General features: G+C 33.2%; 1 protein-coding gene across 1 annotated transcript; it reads right to left on the bottom strand.

The window, feature by feature from the left end:
* Positions 1 to 1996: 1996 nt before the first annotated feature.
* LOC139425851 (uncharacterized) lies at positions 1997 to 6457 on the bottom strand. The gene is made up of 3 exons (XM_087166839.1): positions 5378 to 6457; positions 4150 to 5304; positions 1997 to 4006 (listed from the first exon to the last, which is right to left on the bottom strand). The coding sequence occupies exons 1-3, from the start codon at positions 6455 to 6457 to the stop codon at positions 1997 to 1999; spliced, it is 4245 nt and encodes a 1414-aa protein (XP_087022965.1).
* Between the last annotated feature and the right edge of the window lie 15426 nt (positions 6458 to 21883).

The raw sequence follows: 21883 nt of genomic DNA on the forward strand, positions 1-21883 counted from the left end.
ATAGCATTTGCTTTCTATTTAATATTAATTTGCGATTTTTATTATTGAGGTTCTAATAATATAATTTTAGAAAAGCTATCTAAAAATATATATTAGGGGAGGAGATTATCATGTACGACGTTATGCAAAATTGTAAGAGATAATGCCATTCTCTAATATAGATAAAAAAATATATAGTTTTTTTAAAGTTTCTCGGAAGAATCTCTTTAATTTAAATCTAATGTCAATTGCAAATGGATTATTATATGAATGATTATTATATGAAACGGATTATTATAGGAAACGGATTATTATAGGAAACGGATTATTATATTACATTTCGCTCATGGGCTGCAATAGTGGCACAGTTCAAAAAACACGCATTTTGGACTGAAAACAGGTGTAAATATGAAAATACACATTCTTTTTAATGCAATACTAGCACAACTCATAATTACACTTGAAGGTAGTTTTTGTTTAAGCAAACTAAAGCATTTCTTATGCATTTTCCTTAGCAATGAAAACTTTAAGCCCACTTATCTCAAAACATGATATTTTGAGTTGTGCCGCTATTGCAGCCCATGAGCGATTTCATTTTGAAAGCAACAAGTTGAATAAAATATAAGTTTTTAAAATTTATAATAAATTAAATATAGTAATTTATAATTTAATTATAATCAATCATTTATAATTAATTATAATCAATTATTTATAATCAATTATGATAAATTATAATCAATTATTTATGATCAATTATTTATAATCAATTATATAATTTATAGTATTTCATAATCAATTAAATAGTTAAGTTATTAAAAACTTATAATCGATAAAAAATAATTTAATATTAGTTATTTTAAATTTGACTTCTGAAAGCTTAAAAGATTTTTTAAAATTATTTCTTCACTAAATTTACCAAAATGAAAATCGAAGTTTAAAAAGACTTTGTTAGAATGACATGGTTTTAAAGTTCTTTCCCTAGATAATAAATATTTTTTACCCTTGAAATGTCAGTAATGAGCTGAAAGAACATGTAAGGATTGAAAATTTTAGAATCTAACGAAGAAAGTCTGAAACTTTTCTCGAATTGAATATTTATTCAGACTGAGTGATCAGAATCAATAGGAGTTTTCTGATTTTGATTAAGGCTTTGAACAAGAAGAAACGTTTCTAACTTAAAATCTTTTGAAGTGATTTTTTTAAAGATCTATAAAAGCTAAAATATCAATCTAAGCTATAGATTTTGAAGTGAATGTGTTTTTTTTTTCTGTGTTGATTCTTTTTTATAGTATAGAAACTAAATATAATAATTATAACTATATATATATACTGCTAGTAATTTTTCAGGAACAATTGTTAAATAACAATTTATTAAATTGTTATTTTACCATATTCAAGCAAAACAGTCAAGTAACCATAAATAAGATGGTATTCTAACTATTAACTGTGAGAAAAACCGTATATTAACTGCTTTCACCTAATATGGTTTAACAACCAGATTTTTATCTCACCAACTAGGCCCATCTAATGAAGCCACTTATTTCATCGCAGATTGGCACATACTATAACCGAGAGGGATAATTAATCGATTTCGTTAACCGACAGAACGAAGGTTCGAGCCTTAGCCTTGACACCACAATATTTCCTCCATTCCTTTCAACACTTGAAGAATTACCTGTGTCCTGCTGTTGAGTACGGCAAGAAATATACCCTATTTCTTCCACTCCTATATTTTATTAAACCAAATTCTTAAAAAAGAATACAAAATTTCAACATATTTCTAAAACATAAACTCGAGTTCCATTGTATAAGTCAAAAGTTATTTGGAGACAAATAAAAACGCTTTCACCCAACTCTCCATAATACAAAACCTATCCAATTCTTATTTCAAAACGTAACAATCCTCCCACCGTTTTGATTGGAGGTTTACTTTACTAATCAAAACTAATTATATTTCTATGAGTAAAATGAATGAAAATTATAATGTTAAAAATACTGTTCCGAAAGTCCAAGTTTTTCAGCTCAAAAATTTAATTGGCACTTTAATAAGTCTTCCACTTCTCGTTCTTACTGTTTTTCCAACTACCTGCAAGTCCTTCTCTGGTTTATTCTTGCATGCTTCATTATTTATTAGATTAGGTTCAGTGGGTGAGGAAATTTCGAGTGGGAAAATCTTCTGCGCAGGCCTGACGAGTTCACAGGATGAAGTTTTAAGGCGAACCACTCGTATTTGCCGGTCTTTACCAGGAAAAACATCTATTATTTTAGCCATTGGCCATAAAGTTCTTTTTTTACCGTCAGTTTCGATTAAAACAATATCTCCTACTTTCAAAGGTTCAATCGGTTTACTCTTTGATGGTCGTTGTAATAATTGCCCAAGGTATTCACTTCTAAATCTTTCTCTTAAAGCATTGCGCAAATTTTGCTGGTACCTTAACCTTGTATTCAAATTTACTTGATCAAGTTGATCTAAATCTGGCACTCCGACATCATCTATTTCTTTCAAGAACATAGCTGGCTTCAATGGAATGAGTTCATCCCTTTGTTCTGAGACATAAGTGAGAGGTCTAGAATTTATTGTTGTCTCACAATCACAAAGGACGCTCGTCATTTCTTCATAATTTAAAGCTGATTGACCTAGAACCCTACGAAGAAGTTTTTTAACCATCTGCACCATTCTTTCCCAAAATCCTCCCCACCATGGGAAAGCAGGAGGATTAAAGTTCCATTGAATCCTATTCACAGATGCTTCAATTTCGATCATTTTCCAATCTAACGATTTAAATAGGTTGTTAGCTCCTGTAAAATTGGTGCCATTATCGCTATAAATAACTTTCGGTCTTCCTCGTCTGGCTATAAATCGTCGTAAACCAAGCAAAAAATTGAGAATAGGATAGGTTGATTGAGAAGTTATCAATTCCAAATGGATGGCTCTGTAGACAGCACATGTAAATATAATTATCCATGCTTTGCATTTTTCTCTAAGCATCAAAGGTCCCGCCAAATCTATTCCTGTTATTTCAAACACCAATGCATCTTTGACTCTGTTTTCAGGTAACACTCCTGGATTGCATTCGATCCTCGTAGTTTGGTGCCTTTTACATCTCACGCAACGAGCTAAAACTTTGCGAATCGTCTTACGAGATCTTATAATCCTGAATCGTTCTCTTAATTTAGACATCAATATCTGAATCCCCGCATGGCACATACTTTTGTGCATGTAAAAAATCATTAATTCCACAAGTTTATGTGTGCTTGGCAGCAGTATAGGACTGATAAAGCTTTCAAGATCTTTTCTTTCAGTTAACTTGGTGCTTACTCTTAAGATACCTTCTTCGTCTTTAAAGACGCATAAAGATTTTAACCTTGAGATATCTTCGTCATTAAATGACTTTTGCTGAATCTGCTTCATTAATACTTTTTCAGCCTCATTCAATTCGTACAATTTCAGCTCGCCAATCTCTCGTTCAGTTCTTGTTTTCTGAGCATTTTTGAGGAATCTTAGAATCCATGCCGTCATTCTTAAAATTTTTAAGTAACTCGAAAAATATGCTAGCATCCATGAATTTTCAGTGTTCTCGCAGGTAAGAGTTGCCACAACGGTTTTTCTCTGCTCTAAGTATATTTCCTCTTCATTTTCTATTGGGGTTGAATTAGGCCACTCTTCTTTAGACTTGGACAACCAAAGTGGGCCCTCCCACCATTTAGTTTCCAGAAGCTTTGAAACAGTGCATCCTCTAGATGGCAAGTCAGCAGGATTACTAATACCAGGAACATGTCTCCAATCCTTGGGATCACTGCATTCACGCATTTTCTTCACTCTGTTACAAACGAATGTTCCCCAGGGTAGGTCATTCTTCTTAATCCAGAACAAGGCAGTTGTTGAATCCGTCCAATAATATGTTTCATTTATTTCCAGAGTTAAACTTTTCGTGACGAATTCAGATAACTTAGCGCCAATATAACAAGCTAATAATTCAAGTCTTGGAATCGTAATTTTTCGCAGTGGAGAAACTCTTGACTTTGCCTGTAAAAGTTGCACTTTTATTTAATCTTGCGATTCATTTCTAAGAAAAATGGCAGTTGCGTACGAATATTTTGAAGCGTCAGAAAAACATGCAAACTACTGGAACTTCTATTAACTGCTGTTGCTTGGCGAGGAATTCTTACTGATGATAATAAAGGTAAAACCTCAAGCCAAACTAAGAATTCCTTTTTCAAATCTTCTGTTAATTCGGTATCCCAACTTAGTTTTTCTTGCCAACTTTTTTGCAGAATCAATTTTGGTGTCAATGTGACTGGACAACTAAATCCAATTGGATCAAATATTCTTTGAGCCACAGATAACACTGTACGCCGTGTGATTGGCATATCTTTCATCTTTATTTTTGGTACATCACAAAACAAGGAATCTTCTCGCTTGTCCCACAGTAATCCAAGTACTTTAGTTACTTCATCTTTTTCTTCATCTTCATCATTATGTATTTTCGTATGCTCCCAGCATCTTAAGTCAAATTTTCCTTTGCCCATTATTTCGGTCGATTTATTGATGAAGTTCCGCAATTCCTCTTTAGTATTCACAGAAGTGACACAATTATCCACATAATAAGAATATAATAACTTCTCGGCAATTTCAGAGTCAAACTGCCTCAAATGAAATTTGATAACTGCTCCAAGCAGAAACGGACTGCAGTTTACCCCGAACACAACACGACAATGTCTGAAAAGTTTTATTTCTGTTTTATTATCATCCTTCCACCACAAGAAACGTAAGTAGTCACGATCTTTATCATTTACTGAAATTTGAAGAAAGGCACCTTTTATATCGGAAATTACCCCGATGGTGTTTTCTCTAAATTTTGGAATTATCACGGGTATCAGTTCCAGAAAATTTGGCCCCTTGGCTAAGCAATCATTTAATGAAAAAGATCGTTTCTGTTTGGCAGATGCATCAAAAACGGGTCTCACCGGAGTTGTCAAGCTGTTTTTAAAAACTGCTCGGTGAGGAAGGTAATGTGCACTATTGCCTTTAAGTTGTTCAGGGACTTCTTCTATAACACTTTCCTTACACCAATTTTCAAAAATTGCATTGTAGTCGAAAAATTTATTAGCTTCGGTAAGTTTTGTTGTAGTAGATAGTAATCTTTTTTTGGCTGCTTTTCTATTGTCAGGCAAGATGTTCGCTTCTTTGATCCATGGCAAATAAATTTCATACCGTCCTTCAGAATTCAATTTAACTGTTCTTTCGAAGTGCACTTGGACTGCGTCCTCTATTTCCTTTTGATCTTTTATTTCACATGCATCTGTTATACCTATTGCTTCAAGCTTCCAAAGGTTTTCTTTCAGTGGTCTGAGTTAATCGAGGAATCAAAACATTCGAAAGATTGGCGTCAATTACTGAGGGTTTCATTTTCCCCATAATGACCATTCCTAAATAAGTCTCTACTGCAGTTAAACCACACGCCAAATTGCACACTTTCCCAGTGTAAAGTTTTCCTGCTTCATCGGCTCCAATTAATAACTCAATAGGCTGTCGATGATTCCCAATATCACTAAGTGATATGCCCTTCAGTACCATTTCCTGTATCCAAGGTCCATCATGAAGTCGTGGAACAAAACTGCAAATTTTATGTTGATCCAAAACATGCATATTACAACTATAACTATTTTTCAAATCGGTAACTTTAATAGAAAAAAGATTATGAATTTCGCTGCTTGATTTTGACCCTCCAAATAAGCTATGAATCAATGTTTGAGTATCAATTTGACGAAATTTCAGTTCCACAACAGTGCTCTTCAGAATATATGAGCGTTGAGAGCCAGTGTCAATTAATGCACTTATAGCACGTTTTCCTTCTTTACACTCAATATTTACCATTAAAGTTTGAAGGAATATCTCTCCAGAACAGCAAGAATTCGCAAGTATTACATTTTGGCATTCACTCGAATCAATTACTTTTTCATCTTTTACTTCGTGCTTGTTTGGCGATAATTCTGCACACATGATCGACCAATGTCTCTTAGCACAAATTAGACATTTAACACTTGATTTGCAATATTTTGCTTTATGTCCAAACTTAAGACATATAAAGCAAGCTTTCTTATTCTTAATTAGTTCTTGCTTCTGATGGTAAGCCAATTTGGCTGCCGTAAAACAATCTTTACTCTCGTGGTTTTTTTCGCAAAATAAACACATTTTATCTACCACAGTCCTCGAGCTTTTACTTTCAGAAAATAACTCATTTGCTGCTGGTATAAATATATCAGCTTCAGTCTTCTTTTCTTTCTTAGTACCAGCAGCAATAAATTTGAATCCAGTTCTCACTAAAGAAATTCGCTGTTCTCCTTCCCCTTCGCTTCTCAGAAACGATAGCAGTTGCTTCAATTTTTCACAATACGTATTTTCTTGAAGCTTTGTTGTTGAATAACTCCTTAACCAAACTCTTAAAATCTCTTCAGGAATGCACGTGTCAACCATTGTCTCTGGTCATACCTATTGACTCAAAAGAACGAAGGTAGGATTCCAATTTATCGTATAAATGAGTTACATTTATTCTTCTCGGTTGTTCTGTGGCATTTTTAATAACTAGACCCAATAATTCTCTGACATAAAATTCAATTAATAATTCTTCACCACCAAATCTATTTTTTAAGCATTCAATAACCTTATCATAATTGTCAGCAGTGGCGGGGAAACTCTCCACGATTTCTCTAGCTCTGAAACCAACTATGGTTGCTTGATATAAATAATGGAATTTATCTTCTTTTTCCATTTCTAGGTCATCGTGGATACGCTTAAACTGATTCCAGAATGTAAGCCAATCCTTAATGTCACCTCCGAATTGTTTCAATTCTATCTTGGGTAACTTTAGTTTTCGTCTGCTTAGCTTTGGCAACGAACTAAAGGAAGCCAAGGAAGGTTCAACTTTCTTATTGAAATGGTCTGCAATTTCTACACGAGCGAGATCCATTTTTTCATTATACTCTTCGGTACTTGTATGTTCTACTTCAAATTCTTCATCAGTATCAAACTTTTTTTCTAGTACTCTTGAGTCGAATTCACTTAATATTCCATATAGTCGTTCTAACGTGGCACTTTTAGTTTTTAATACTTTATCATCTGGTAACTCTTTATTTAATTCTTCAAATAAAGTATTAAACGTTTTGGTAAAGGAAGCTCTAGTAGCTCTGCGTTTTCTTAATATTGCATCCATTCTTAACTATGATATCAAACTTAACTTTTAATTTTGATCAATGAAATAAATCGCATAACAAATGTATTTACAGTAACTAACCTGTTACTATTGCCTCTTATCACGATCCGGGTCACCACAAATGTTGCGTACGGCAAGAAATATACCCTATTTCTTCCACTCCTATATTTTATTAAACCAAATTCTTAAAAAGAATACAACATTTCAACATATTTCTAAAACATAAACTCGAGTTCCATTGTATAAGTCAAAAGTTATTTGGAGACAAATAAAAACGCTTTCACCCAACTCTCCATTATACAAAACCTATCCAATTCTTATTTCAAAACGTAACACCTGCACTCCCCAATTTGTGTTCCTGTAGTAATACAGTCTATAAAAGAACTCCGGGGTTTTGAGGCAAAATATTTTAATGAAATAAAAAACATACATACATGTTTTATACATGACTGAAAAGCTTACATTTTCAATTTTTTTTTAACATTTAGTAAAGTTCTACATGAGCCCCGTTAGTGGCATGGCAGACGTCTAAACGGTATTCTACCTCTTTCCATGTCCTGGCGAGCATGTCTGGGGGGACGGTTGCCACACAATTGTTCCCTGAGATGTTGAACATCACGAATTTTCTCTGCATACACAAGATTATTGATATGCCCCCAGAAGAAAAAATCCAACGGAATCCAAAAGAAAAAATCCAAAATCCAAATCCATTTCAAGGTCAACGTCCTGCAGCTCCGCCAACAGTTGATACAAACATTCCCAATTGGTATGAGTAAAACTTTTTGAGTTACTCTTTTCAGAGAAATCGACAAAATTTTGCTATCTTTTATAGTTAGTGAGATATGAATTTTTAAAACCCCGGAGTTCTTTTATAGACACCCTGTATAACTTCAAGTGTTTTTGAAGCGGAAGAAGATTCGCGATCGCAACGCTCGAGTACGCCGTCTAGCGGGAGCCTGTAAATATCACACTTTAATTTATCACGTTTTCATTTAGTTCCATCAAAATCATTGACTGAATCAGACGCCATTTTTTAGCAGCAAATAAGAAATAAAATTTCCCTAAGGAAAAGGCCGAAGAACTTGAAAAAAAATCTCCAGAATATTAGTAAATCTTTCAGGAACAGAACACGCCAAACATTTGAAGAAAAATTCCTCAATAATTTTTAATTTCTATTATCAACAAACTTGCAACTGATGACTTCCGATTTCGGATACTGTTACAGATGTGTGTATTAAGGTAAAATGCATTTCTTCTGTCTTCAATTCATTACGAATTAAAGTGAAGTCAACATTGCTTTCGTCATTCCAGTGAATAAAAATGAATTCAGAACATACAGAATTGTAATAGTTATAGCATATTCTTCTTCTTTATAGAATAGTATATATTTCTGTATCCATATAATTCGGAAAACAACAATAAAAAATTATCCAAGTTACTTGAAATAGTGCTATTTGTGCTGATTCTTAATTAATTTTAATCGTTTTCTTGGTAAGTATTTTTTAGTTTTGAAAGAATAAGTTCAACTAGAATTCAGCTATTCTGTTTTTAGCTACATATTCAAATTCATATCAATTATAAAATATTGCTGTGTAGTATGTTATCTAAAAGTAATGAAGGGATAAACTATGTATCTATTATTTGAGAATAAAGTTTTCAAACAAGGAACTTATCATTTTGGAATTCTCCGGGAATTATAAATCAGGTAAGTGCAATGATTTTTACAATAAAAAAATTGCTCGTAAAATTTTTTTTTCATTTGATGATGGTTCTCTACAGAATGGTTTTTTACGTCTGATTAAGAACTATAAGAATAATGAAAAAAGAAACAATATGAAAGTTTTTATTTCAATGTAAAGAATTCTTAAAATCGTTTTTTCATCCTAAGAATTCTTTATTTTCCGTTTTTTAGTTTATAATTTTTTGATAAAAATTGTTCTCAAAATACTTTTTTTGAAAAATTAAATGGTATAACATTATGTGTTTATGTATACTTCTTGTATATTCCAATGTTTGAAGTAATATGATTCAGAAAAGTATGGAATAAAAATTCGGTACTTACGTATTAACGCCACCGCCGCTACAGATTTGGCGGTTTTTAAGTGCCGCCAATCTACACTTAAAATTTTTGCGACAATTCATAAAATAAAACACTTTATTTAAAATCAAAATAGTCAATCGGATTTCGGTGGAAAATGAGCCGATATAGAGTTTAGCATAGATTCAAAACAATCATATCGCCATACGAACTCTGATAAATAAGATTCCAAATGAAATAACATTTCCAAAACGTACGTTTACCAAGATAAAGTTTCATGTTGTGGGAATTGGTACATTTTCGTTTTTTCGGTAAAATATTTCCCTCCTGAAAAAATAAAATTGCATCTTGTTTTGTTCTTGGCAAATCCTAAAGACGAATTTTCGTAGCACTAAAAATGGCGACAAAAAAGAATTGTTTTTTTTTTTGTTTTTTTGTTTTTGTTTCGTCAGCATTCTTTATTTTACGTTTCTTAGTTTCTAAATAATGATTTTTATTGAAACTTGAAATTTTTTGATAAAAATTGTTGTCAAAAAACTTTGTTTGCAAAATTAAATTTCATAAAATTATGAGACTTATGTATACTTTTTGTTCATTTTAATTTTTGAAGTAATATGATTCTTAAAACTATAGAATGTAAAGTTTAAATGGGCCTTTCATGTTATATCATTAAATTTAGTAATACTATTTCTCGGACATTAGGTTTTAACTTTTATAAGAATATACATATTTTTTTCTGTTAATGTACAAATATTTTTCCGATGTGTTTTGGATATTCCTTCTCTAATAAAAAGAGATACCATTTTGTTTTCGTTTGCATAAGAAAGAATATTAAGCATTTTTCTTTTTTAAATTTAATTAGCCACAATAAAGAAGTAACGTTGCAATGCTACGTGCTACATTAACGACGTCTCTAGAGTAACTGAATGACTGTTCATATAGAAATCGCAGGTATTAGTCTCATACAACAACGCCCCCTATAGTTCGTTGCGATCGCGAATTCTAAATGCATTTGGCGACAAACTGTCGACCACAAACTTAGAGTTTCTTTGGCAACATATTAAAACACCAAGAAATGCGAAGGCTATTACGCGAATAGTTCAAGAAGAGTATACTTTTGATAGATTTTGTCAAATGAAAATTCGTATACGTAAAATAAGGGCGAATCTCAACTTTTACTAACAAAAAACAGAACAACGTGTAGATTTTAAAGCTAATTTTCTCAAAAATTCATTATACACTTTAGAACTTTTATCCCTTGAACTCATCATACATAATTAAATTATTTTATTTTGCGATTAATGTAACAGTATTTTGTTTTAAACTTAGTAAAACTTTGCTTTAATTTACTGTTAGTAAAAAAAATATTTCAACTTTAAAATTGTTATTCATTTATTAATTAAAATACTATTATTATTAATTTATAGAATTTTATTTAATTACATTGTACTAGTCTCATTTAGTGACCAGCTTGGTCACCTTTCAAAAATAACTCGTACAATGTTTAAACTTCCATTGTAATAGCCAAATGCATAGCACAACTATATTTAAATATTCTAATTCTTCAACCTCTCCTTCAATCTCAGCATCTTAATTAGTTTTGAACAATATATTACTCGAATATTTTCACCGTCTAGCCCACAGCCTAGTCAACATGGAAGTACTTTGATTTCAATTTTAACTACACTGGTTATCATAAATTAAGGAAAAATCACAAAAATAGCGATAACTCTTTCAAAAGTAAGCCAAACCGTGCAAAATTTGCATATGTTGTCCACTAAGAGTAGCTGAGTAAAATTGCAATATGCAAATTAGTGGCGCTGCACTCGGCTTACGTCATCTGCCTGGAGCATAAAAGTCCAAGTTTGAGAGAAAGCACACAAATTTTACTGTGATTGCGACATTGAAAATCTGAGATAGCCAATTCGTAATAATGACCTCTAGGCATCATTTGCCTGAAGAACTACGATGGAGAGCCATCGGGAGACTAGAGGCAGGGCAGAGTCAATCAGAAGTGGCCAGATGGCTAAATGTGAGTCCATCTGTGGTTCATAGACTTTGGAGGCAATTTCAAACCACAGATTCGGCATCTAGGAGGTTCAGTCAAGGACGGCCAACTGTTACGACCAGTGCCGATGACCGATATTTGACATTAAGTGCACGCAGGAATAGAACCGCTACTCCGACACATCTTAGATCCTCTCTTGCTGCAGCCACCGGAAGGTTGGTGTCAACGTCAACTGTGCGCAGAAGGCTCCACGAAGGTGGTCTGTATGCGAGACGACCAGCCATTTGCGTGCCGCTCACATCACGCCATAGGAGAGACCGTTTGCAGTGGGCCCGACAACATGTCCACTGGACGTCAGATCAATGGAGGCCTGTTCTCTTTACGGATGAGTCCAGGTTTAGTCTAGAAAGTGACAGTAGACGTTATTTGATATGGAGAGAACCTGGGACCCGTTATCATCCATCAAACATCCGTGAAAGAGATGCATACGGAAGAGGCAGTGTCTGTGTTTGGGGAGGCATATCCTTAGGAGGGCGCACATACCTCCATGTCTTTCCAAGGGGAACCGTGAATGCTCAGGTTTATCGAGACAACATCCTTGATGCTTATGTGCGCCCATATGCCGGGGCAATTGGTGATTGCTTCCTGTTACAGGACGATAATGCAAGACCACACAGAGCTCGCATTGTTGATGATTATCTTCAACAGGAAACAATTACTCGCATGGAGTGGCCAGCTCGATCCCCGGACTTGAATCCTATCGAGCACGTTTGGGATGCTCTAGGGAGGCGTGTATCTGCCACCAATCCGCCCCCTCAGACCCTTGCCACGCTTGCAACTGCTTTACAAGAGCAATGGCTCTCACTTCCTATTGAACTGATAGACCGCATAATTGAAAGCATCACACATCGCTGTTTGTGCTGTATTGCTTCTAGAGGCAATCATATTCCATATTAAAGGTACTTTTTCTATTGCAAACCGATACTTCCAATTTGTTTATTTTATACATGTGCTAATTTCTATACTACTATTAATGTCTGATAATTTCTTTTTATGTTGTTTAATACCTTACTATGTGTTGTATATTGTGGGTAAGTTTCATAAAATTCCATGTGTAATTTCTTGAATTATCGTGATTTTTGTGAATTTTCCTTAATTTATGATAACCAGTGTATTTTCAAAAGATGTCCGAGATATTGTCAAAGTTCTTTACATATATTGAATTTCAGTACTGAGATTTGAAATCTGTCTGTCCACCATTAGATCTCATGAACCACCCTAAGTATGAGCTTGGGACATTTCAGCATAATAGGCAGCAGAATTATTCAAATTACTTCCATCTCTGTGGTGAGATAAAAATAGAAAACTCATCTCAATACTTCATTACGGGCTGTACCGCTTACTCATTCACCACTCGAGCCTTAATTTGAGTATCGTTCTCAATTATGGCTCACCATAATTTGAGTTCTATACGAATGCCATTTCTCGAAAAAGTTCACCAATAATTGGTTTGACAATCCATTGCACCGTTAAGGTTTAAAATTTCTTCAACCATTTTAAAAAAGAACAAAATAAATCTAAATAACTAATATCTTCGTGACAAAGCTTTTATTTCTATAAAAATACAAAATTATTGTGAATAAATAATTAAGGTAAATAAATAATACTAAATAAATACTAATAAACGTATAACTAACTACTTAAAACTATTTAAACTATTACTTCAGATAACTTAACAAAATGAATAATAACTATAGTGCTACGAATAGATAGAGAAATATCATAGTTTATGGTGTCACATTATACGGTTTCGACTGAAAGCTGCAACTTTCAAACCATAGAAAATAGTTACTGCCATTTAATCTTTAAATTGTTTAAAATATACAAAACACTATACTATCTTATTCTCGTGCATTATCATATTAAAATACATGATATTATATTTTCAGCTTAATGAATATTTTGATAAAGTATTATGCACAAAATGCAATGTGAACCTCCCAATGGACATCAAAGCCTCAGTGTCGTATTGTAAATGTAAATTCATTTAGGGAAATATTATGTAACATCAAAGACACCAATTTTGCGAAGGTGAATCAATAATTTTCAAAGGCAGATACTTGATAATAATGTTGATGTCATAAACATATTATCACTACGGACTTTATTATACATGAAAATGAATGCGCATGGAAAATGTTCAATAATTTCCGAATTCTGCCAGAACTTAAGTTTAGAACTTAGGTTGCGCCATTTTTGGAAGAGTAAAATGCGAAAAATATTTGTTCATTGGTATTTTGGATAATGCGTTACATTTCATTTCAAAGTGTTTTTCTTTTAGTCTATGTCTAAAAAATATTTAATTATTAAAAGCTATAATTTGAATTAATAAAATATTGAATTAATAAAACATTCTACTTTAAATGAAGCAAATATTAATGATGGAAGAGTAGCTATTAGAAATTATTAAAAAACAGTTTGGCTATGCAATCGTTTCTCATACATAAAAAGATGTTTTATTTCTTAAAAATAGTATGTGTCTTAAAAGTATTTCATCCTTAAGCTACAAAATTGGAAATGTTTAAACAATGAAATCTGCACTCTAAATAAAGTGAATAAAAATGATAATAGAGTTGCTATTAGAAAGTAATAAAGGTTAGTTTTGTGTCTTAAAAATATTTAATTCTTAAAAGCTATAGTTTGAACTAATAATGAAATGTATTATTTTTTTTAAAAATGTGATAAAGTAAAGGCATTTAGAAAGATGGGTTATATTTGTTTATTTAATTTATTTTAAGTTTTTTAAAAATAATGAACTAAAATACAGAAGATTTTGCTCAATGCTAGATTTACATAAATTAGTATTGCTGGTTGACGTTACGAATTGGGTACTTGCACTTCAAGAAGACCACGAATACCCACACATTTGACCTATGACGTCAGCGCCAGCCGATTGCTCATAAGCGAAATGACGTGTTAAAGTGGAGCTAAGTTTTTCCACATAAATTAGATTGTTAATTGACGTGAAGTTAATTAAATACAGTGCCGTATCACACAAAGAATTTATTGAAATATAATTCTTTCTCTTCTACGTCTCTTACTCAACTTTATTTGCTTACGTATTTTATGGTAAGCGGGATAAATTTTTGTCTTGTGTACTTGGCAACAACTTTGATGTATAATTATTTTGTTTATGTTTTACACGGCTTCATGCCTGTCCTTATGTTTAATAAGAAATATAAAGCGAAAGAATTGAAAGATTTGTGAAAGAAGCGTAAGAATGCAGAATGCGTCACTTAAGAAAATTGATAATTGGTACTACGGGCTTGGCTTATTCGAAATAGAATGGAAATAACAGTTGCTAAAGTAAACATATGCCACGTTTCAACAGCCAATCAGGATCGAGATACCCACACTACGTCACTTGTAGATATCCCATTGTCAATTTTTTGTCAAGTTGTATATTCAGAAATAATCTTTATGCCCAGCACTTATTATGATTAGTCAAATGGATGTTGATCTGGGTACTTTCTTATCCGAATCTACATAATTTTTTAGTTGTTTTGCAAACTGCGCTTTTTATCTCTAATTTCGGCATTTTAAAATTAAAGACAGTATTCTATTAGAATTAGAATATACTTAACTAGAATATGATATTTTTGCCAAATAATTGTCAAATATAAATCAATATTTACTACTTACGATTCGCTGGAAGCTGCGTTTGAGCTGCAGATGAGGAATACATTTATATGTGAGAATAATCAATCACTATCCAGAGCATAACCATCCATTTTGCATTAATGCGATTCAGTAGTCCTCAGTAGTGAAAGAAAAGTACCAAGACTGAAATAACAGAAAAATTGCTCACAATAAAGTTTTACTCCACAATAAAATGCCATTTGAAGGAATAAAAAGAAATATATTTATGTTTTAAATAACTACTGATGGTTAAATAAAAAAATTTCCTTCCAATTTTTTATAACTATTCCTTTTATGGAAGCATAAGCGAACAGGGGGTGGAGCTCACTAGTATTTAGATATTTCTCATTTCTTATTATGTTTTAGATTTTATTTATAGAATAATTTATGCTTAGAATATTTAACTAATAATTTTTTTATCAGAAAATACGTAGTTTGGGTATATGTTTTTCTTCAAAAAGGACAAAAAAAAAAAGATTATTTAAAAAAAAAAAAAAACAGAAAAAAGAAAAAAATAATTTGTATGTTCGTATATTTATTAGTTTTAATTGGAAGTACTTTATTTTACAATATTGTACTAAATTTAGAAAGGTTAAATTAATATAAGTACATATACTGAGGTTAAAAATATTGAGATAGGTAATTCATGAAATTTTTATTTTTAACTTACCGAAAAATGGTATTTTACAGTGGTGCTCGGTAATTTAAAAATATATATATATATATATTTATATGTATCATTATCACCCCAGTACATGCATGTACCAGTATATCTCTAATTAAGCTTCATAAAAAATTTCAAATCTCTATGTTGAATACTTTTTAAGAAAAAAGTACATAAAGTTTGCCATTTTAACATTGTTGGTATAGGGCATACCGACTCCCCTTGCTTTCTCTTTTAAATCTATACATAATAATAAACGCGGCTGTGTGTGTGTCTGTGGCGTAACTACCACTACAAAAGTTTAACATCATTCACTAGTATATAAAGCATGCTAACTTGATTCTATCACGAGGTACCTTTTGATAGATGACGGTTGGTATTGTCGATTAACTCCGCCCCTACACTGGTGACCCGGACAGAGAATTTATATTGGTGACAACGAACTGTGAATTATGCCGAACACGAATGAAAGTGAAACTGGCACTACTGAGTTGGCTCGAGTTGCAGTAAAATGTCCACAATTTTGGAAAGATAATCCTATCATCTGGTTTTCGCAAGTCGAATCGCAATTCATTACGAGTGGAATAACACAAGACAATACAAAGTACCATATTGTCGTAGCATCGATCGAAACTGAAATCTTGGCGCAAGTAAGTGATATAATTACTTCACCTCCAGTTAATGATATGTATAAAACATTAAAAAATAGACTAATTGAAGTATTTAGTGATTCGGAAGAGAGACGACTTAAAAAACTCCTTCAAGATATCGATTTAGGCGATAAATGCCCATCTGCATTGCTTCGCCAAATGCATGATTTAGCTGGTGATAGTGTGGATGACAAATTTTTGAGATCGTTATGGCTGCAAAGACTGCCAACACAGATGCAAGCAATACTTAGTACTTCGTCTGACGAATTAAATAAACTAGCAATGATGGCTGATAAAATTGCCGATGTGTCAAATTCAAATGAAATTCACTCTGCTACGGTAAGATCGACACTGCAGTCTGAAAACAAAATTGTTCGTTTATCTGACACTATAATTACCATGCAAACTCAAATTAATGAACTGAGTAAAAAACTAGATAAAGCATTGAGATTTCGTAGTCGTAGCCAAAACAGGGATGAATACAAAAGTCGGGATCGCTCTAACAGCAAAACACGGATGTGTTGGTATCACTTTCGATTTAGAGACAGGGCAAGAAAATGCATTCCTCCTTGTAGTTTTAAGCCGGAAAACTAGGATGCCAGACGTCGCTGGTGGCAGGCGTTTATGGCAAAGAAAATAAATGCCGCTTAATCATCTCTGAGAAGACATTAGGTCTTAAATTTCTTGTAGATACAGGTGCAGATATATCCGTCCTACCACCATCTGTTGCAGAACGTAAAAAACAAGAGTCAATTTTAAATTTAGTAGCTGCTAATGGATCCAAAATTCCTGTTTATGGAAAACGTTCTTTAACTGTTGACATAGGTTTACGTCGTCTTTTTAAATGGACTTTTACAGTAGCTGATGTTTCCAGACCTATTTTGGGAGCAGATTTTTTGTCAAATTACGATATACTTGTCGATTTAAAGCGAAAATGTTTGATTGACAGATTAACATCAGTTTCCACTAGAGGTAAAATAAAAACTGACAGTTTACCTAGTATAACTACTTTAAAATCTTCTTTTGAACTTGATAGCGTCATCAAAAAATACAATACCGTATTTGATGATATTGAATATACGCCAAACCAAACTCAAACTCACGATAACACTCATGTTATTGAGACTAAAGGACCTCCTGTGGCAGCTAAGGCTAGACGATTATCTGCTGACAAGCTAGAAGCAGCTAAAGCTGAATTTTCTGTTTTGGTCCAGAAAGGGATTTGCAGCCCTTCTAATAGTTGTTGGAGTAGTCCTCTGCATTTAGTTAAAAAATCAGATGGATCTTGGAGACCTTGTGGGGATTTTCGGGCATTAAATGCAAAGACAGTACCGGATAATTATCCCATACGTCACTTACATGACTTTTCCTCGAATTTGTATGGAAAAACTGTCTTTTCCACTTTGGATTTAAAAAAAGCATTCCATCAAGTGCCAATGCATAAAGACGATATAAAGAAAACCGCTATCATAACTCCCTTCGGTTTATTTGAATTTAACTACATGACCTTTGGGTTAAGAAATGCCGCCCAGACCATGCAGAGACTCCTTGATCACATCCTTCAGGGTTTAAACTTCTGTTTTGTATACATTGATGACATACTCATCGCCTCATCCTCTATTGAAGACCATTTGTTACATCTAGATGAAGTACTCCGTAGGTTGAAGGCACATAATTTAAAGGTAAATTTATCCAAATGCGTGTTTGCTACTGACAAAGTTAAATTTTTGGGTCACTTCATTGACCAAAAGGGTATAACTCCACTTCCTGAAAAAATTCAAATAATTGAGAATTTTCCCAAACCTTCAACTGTTAATGAACTTCGTAGATTCCTTGGCATTATTAACTTTTACAGACGATTTCTTCCTCGAGCTGCTGAAAAACAATTCGTTTTAAATGGTATGTTGGGTGTCACAAAGAAAAATGACAAGACTCCTTTAGTATGGTCAGAAGAGTCAGACAATGCTTTTACTCAGTGCAAAGAAGAGCTAAAAAATGTAACTTTTCTTGCCCATCCTGATTCTAAAGCAACACTTGCACTAATGTGTGATGCTTCTGATAAGGCCATTGGAGCATCGATTCAGCAAGTAACCAGTGACAATAGTTGGGAGCCTCTTGGTTTTTTCTCTCGTAAACTTAGCATGACAAAGCAAAAGTACAGCACATATGACCGAGAACTTTTAGCCATTTTTGCAGCTATTAAATATTTCCGATACATGTTAGAAGGAGTAAACTTCATCGTTTTCACTGATCATAAAGCTTTAACTCATGCCTTGAATCAAAAATATGACAAACTCTCACCTCGACAAATTAACCATCTAAATTTCATTGCTCAATTTACAAGTGACATTCGACATATTGACGGATCACAAAATCCTGTTGCAGATGCCTTTTCAAGAATCAACAGCATTAAGTTCCCTCAATCATTGAACTTCGATGAAATCGCTCATTCTCAAAAAAATGATCCCGAATTGCAACAAATTTTATCTGATACAAATTCTTGCCTTAAACTTCAACAACTTCCAATACCCAACAGTGAAAATTTCATATTCTGTGATACGTCAACTAAATTCATTCGTCCATTTATTCCTGAAAATTTTCGTACCCAAGTATTTGACGCCATGCATAACCTTGCTCATCCTGGTGTTAAAACTACTGTGAAGTTAATTACTGATCGTTTTATTTGGCCAAACATGAAAAGAGAAATCGCAAAACTAGCCAAATCATGCATAGCATGTCAAAAAGCAAAGATTTCTCGCCATGTTCACTCGCCGCTGCAAGAATTTATTGTCCCAAGCAAAAGGTTTAGCCATATAAACATTGATTTAGTTGGACCTATGCCTTCTTCACAAGGGTTTTCATATTGTCTCACATGTATCGATAGGTACACGAGATGGACTGAGGCAATACCGTTGACAAATATACAAGCCGAGACAGTTGCTCAAGCTCTTTACACTCATTGGTTTGCTAGATATGGGATTCCTGAAGGTATAACAACTGATCGAGGATCTCAGTTCAGAAGTGAACTATTTCGCACTTTAGCAAAAAACTTTGGTATACGTCTTTCATATACAACGTCATATCATCCTCAAGCGAACGGAATGATAGAAAGGTGGCATAGGGTTCTCAAGCAGTCCATTATGTGTCATACCTCAATCCACTGGACTTTTGCTTTACCTGCTGTGTTACTTGGATTGCGCTCTGTGTATAGAGAGGATTTGGGATGTTCTCCAGCTGAGTTGGTTTATGGAGAGAATCTGCGTCTTCCGGGACAATTTTTTACCTCTTCGGAAATAGAGAAGGTCGATAATATGTTTTTGCAAAAATTGAATCGTCACCTACACAATCTTAAGCCAGTTCCGACCTCTTCTCACGACAAAAGACATGTTTTTGTTTTCAAAGACTTGGTTGCTTGCACACATGTTTTCTTACGAGTTAATGCAGTAAAGCCAACTCTTCATACACCCTACACTGGACCCTATGAAGTTTACAGTCGTAACGACAAAACTTTCACTATCAGAATCAAAGGTAAAAACTGTGTAGTGTCAATTGATAGAGTAAAACCAGCTCATTTACTCTCAGATAGTTCTGATTTAGCAGAACGGCCAGATATTCCTTCGAAATTGGTACATAATGTTCCTGTTTTACGACCAACTGAAAATGATCGAATTCCTATAGCTATAAAAAAGACTCGTTTTGGACGAGTAGTACACTTCCCAAAAAAGCTAACTGAGGAATTTGAACTTTAATTATTTTTTTCCAGAAGGGGAGATGGTGTGGCGACCGCCATCTATCGTTAAATACTTTCACTGCGCTGAAACCGTCTACCAGTTGTCGCGTGCAATCATCATTTTGCCACGCGCTTGTATTTTGATAAAGAAAAACATTATCGTTCCTTTTCTTGCCATTTTTTTACAGATCTGTTATATTTAATAATAAAACTTGTTAAGTTTGTTTGTTATGTGAATTCGTGATTATTGATAAGTTAATTCACCTTCTGATCCATACTTACTACTTACTACACGAATTTACATGTCTGTTTGTCCGTCTGTGTGTCTGTAATCACAATATATCGCCCCAGAAGCCTCGCCCAGGCACAAAACTCGGCACATAATTATGTTTTGACATAATGAAGAAGTATTTTTTTTCTTTTTCAAAAATTTGGATTAGTTTTTTAGTTATCAGTCATTTTGTAAGAAAATCTATGCTTTTTCGTCTTCAAAGAGCCATATTCAAAAAACTGTTGAAAAATGCATATACTTTTCTCCTCTCTTATAAATGTATGCTAATGCGAACCTTACAATTGAAATATTAATTTTCGACAACTTAAACCAATAATATACGAAGGAATTAATAATTTAATTGCAAGGTTCGCATTAGCTTACATTTATCAAAGTGGAGAAAAGTTTAACTTTTGTATTAAAAATGTGGCAACATATTCGATACGTAAATAGAACGCTTCGCTTTGATATATTTGTCGCTGTTCATAATTGTTATAATAAGTTTTTCTTCTTCTTTCCACGCTCTATTTTTTTTTCTTAAGCGAAGACGATAATTTTTGTAGCGATATAGAAATAGAAATTGATACCATGAAAAATTATATAGAAATAGAAATTGATACCATAAAAAATTAATTCGTTTTCGTGTTCTTTTCATGTATTTAGCATTTTTGTTTTTCTTAAGCGTTGCAGCTATATAATATATAAAATAGGAATTTAATTGTTTTTGAAGGAACGATCACACTTACCTTGGATCTCTTTGGTTTTTCTATTCTTTATTTTAACAGTTTTTATTAAATGTAATTAGTTATTTTCAGAAAGTTTCGGTTTGCAGGTAAGCACTTAGATTTTAATATTGAAGTTTCATGATTTGCTTTCATAGTAATTGTTGTTCTAAAGTATTCGTTGACTTCTTAAAAGCCCGATTGCTGACATGGCAGAACCGCCTTCCAAAAAACTTCGTATTTTGTCAAAGAAAAAGATATTAAGAGATTCTCAAAGAAGAAGAAGGACTCAAGAAACGTCTGTGGAACGTCAAAGAAGGATGGGACATGACCGAATTTCGACAAGCAATTCTAGACCCCAAGAAGTATCAGAGAAACGTCAAAGAAAATTAGAAGAGGATCGTGTCTCAACTAGCAGTGCTAGGGCCCGAGAAACACCTGAGGAACGTCAAAGAAGATTGGAAGAGGATCGTGTCTCAACTAGCAGTGCTAGGGCCCGAGAAACACCTGAGGAACGTCAAAGAAGATCGGAAGAGGATCGTGTCTCTACTAGCAGTGCTAGGGACCAAGAAACATAGCGTGGCGGACAGCTGGCCGCCTTATGCGGCTAGTATATAAATAAAATATATAATTTTTTAGCTCTTATTACATAATTAATCTCATTCAATTTGATATTATACATTTGATACTAAAAGTTCTTAATAATCACGAGTTAAAAGTGAAAAGATTTTCTTTATGAACTATTTTCTGTCATCTAATACAAACACTATTAGTCCACAAAAACGTCAAACAATTTTTGCATATTTAATTTATTGGGATATAACGTGATAAATCGCATTAATTTATTCTAATGAAATAAAAAAACTTAAGTAACATTTAGAAATATTTAAGTACAGACAAATCAGTTA

Source organism: Parasteatoda tepidariorum, chromosome 6, assembly GCF_982258835.1.
Source record: "Parasteatoda tepidariorum strain Cologne lab strain chromosome 6, Ptep-v5.0, whole genome shotgun sequence".
NCBI lineage: Eukaryota > Metazoa > Arthropoda > Arachnida > Araneae > Theridiidae > Parasteatoda > Parasteatoda tepidariorum.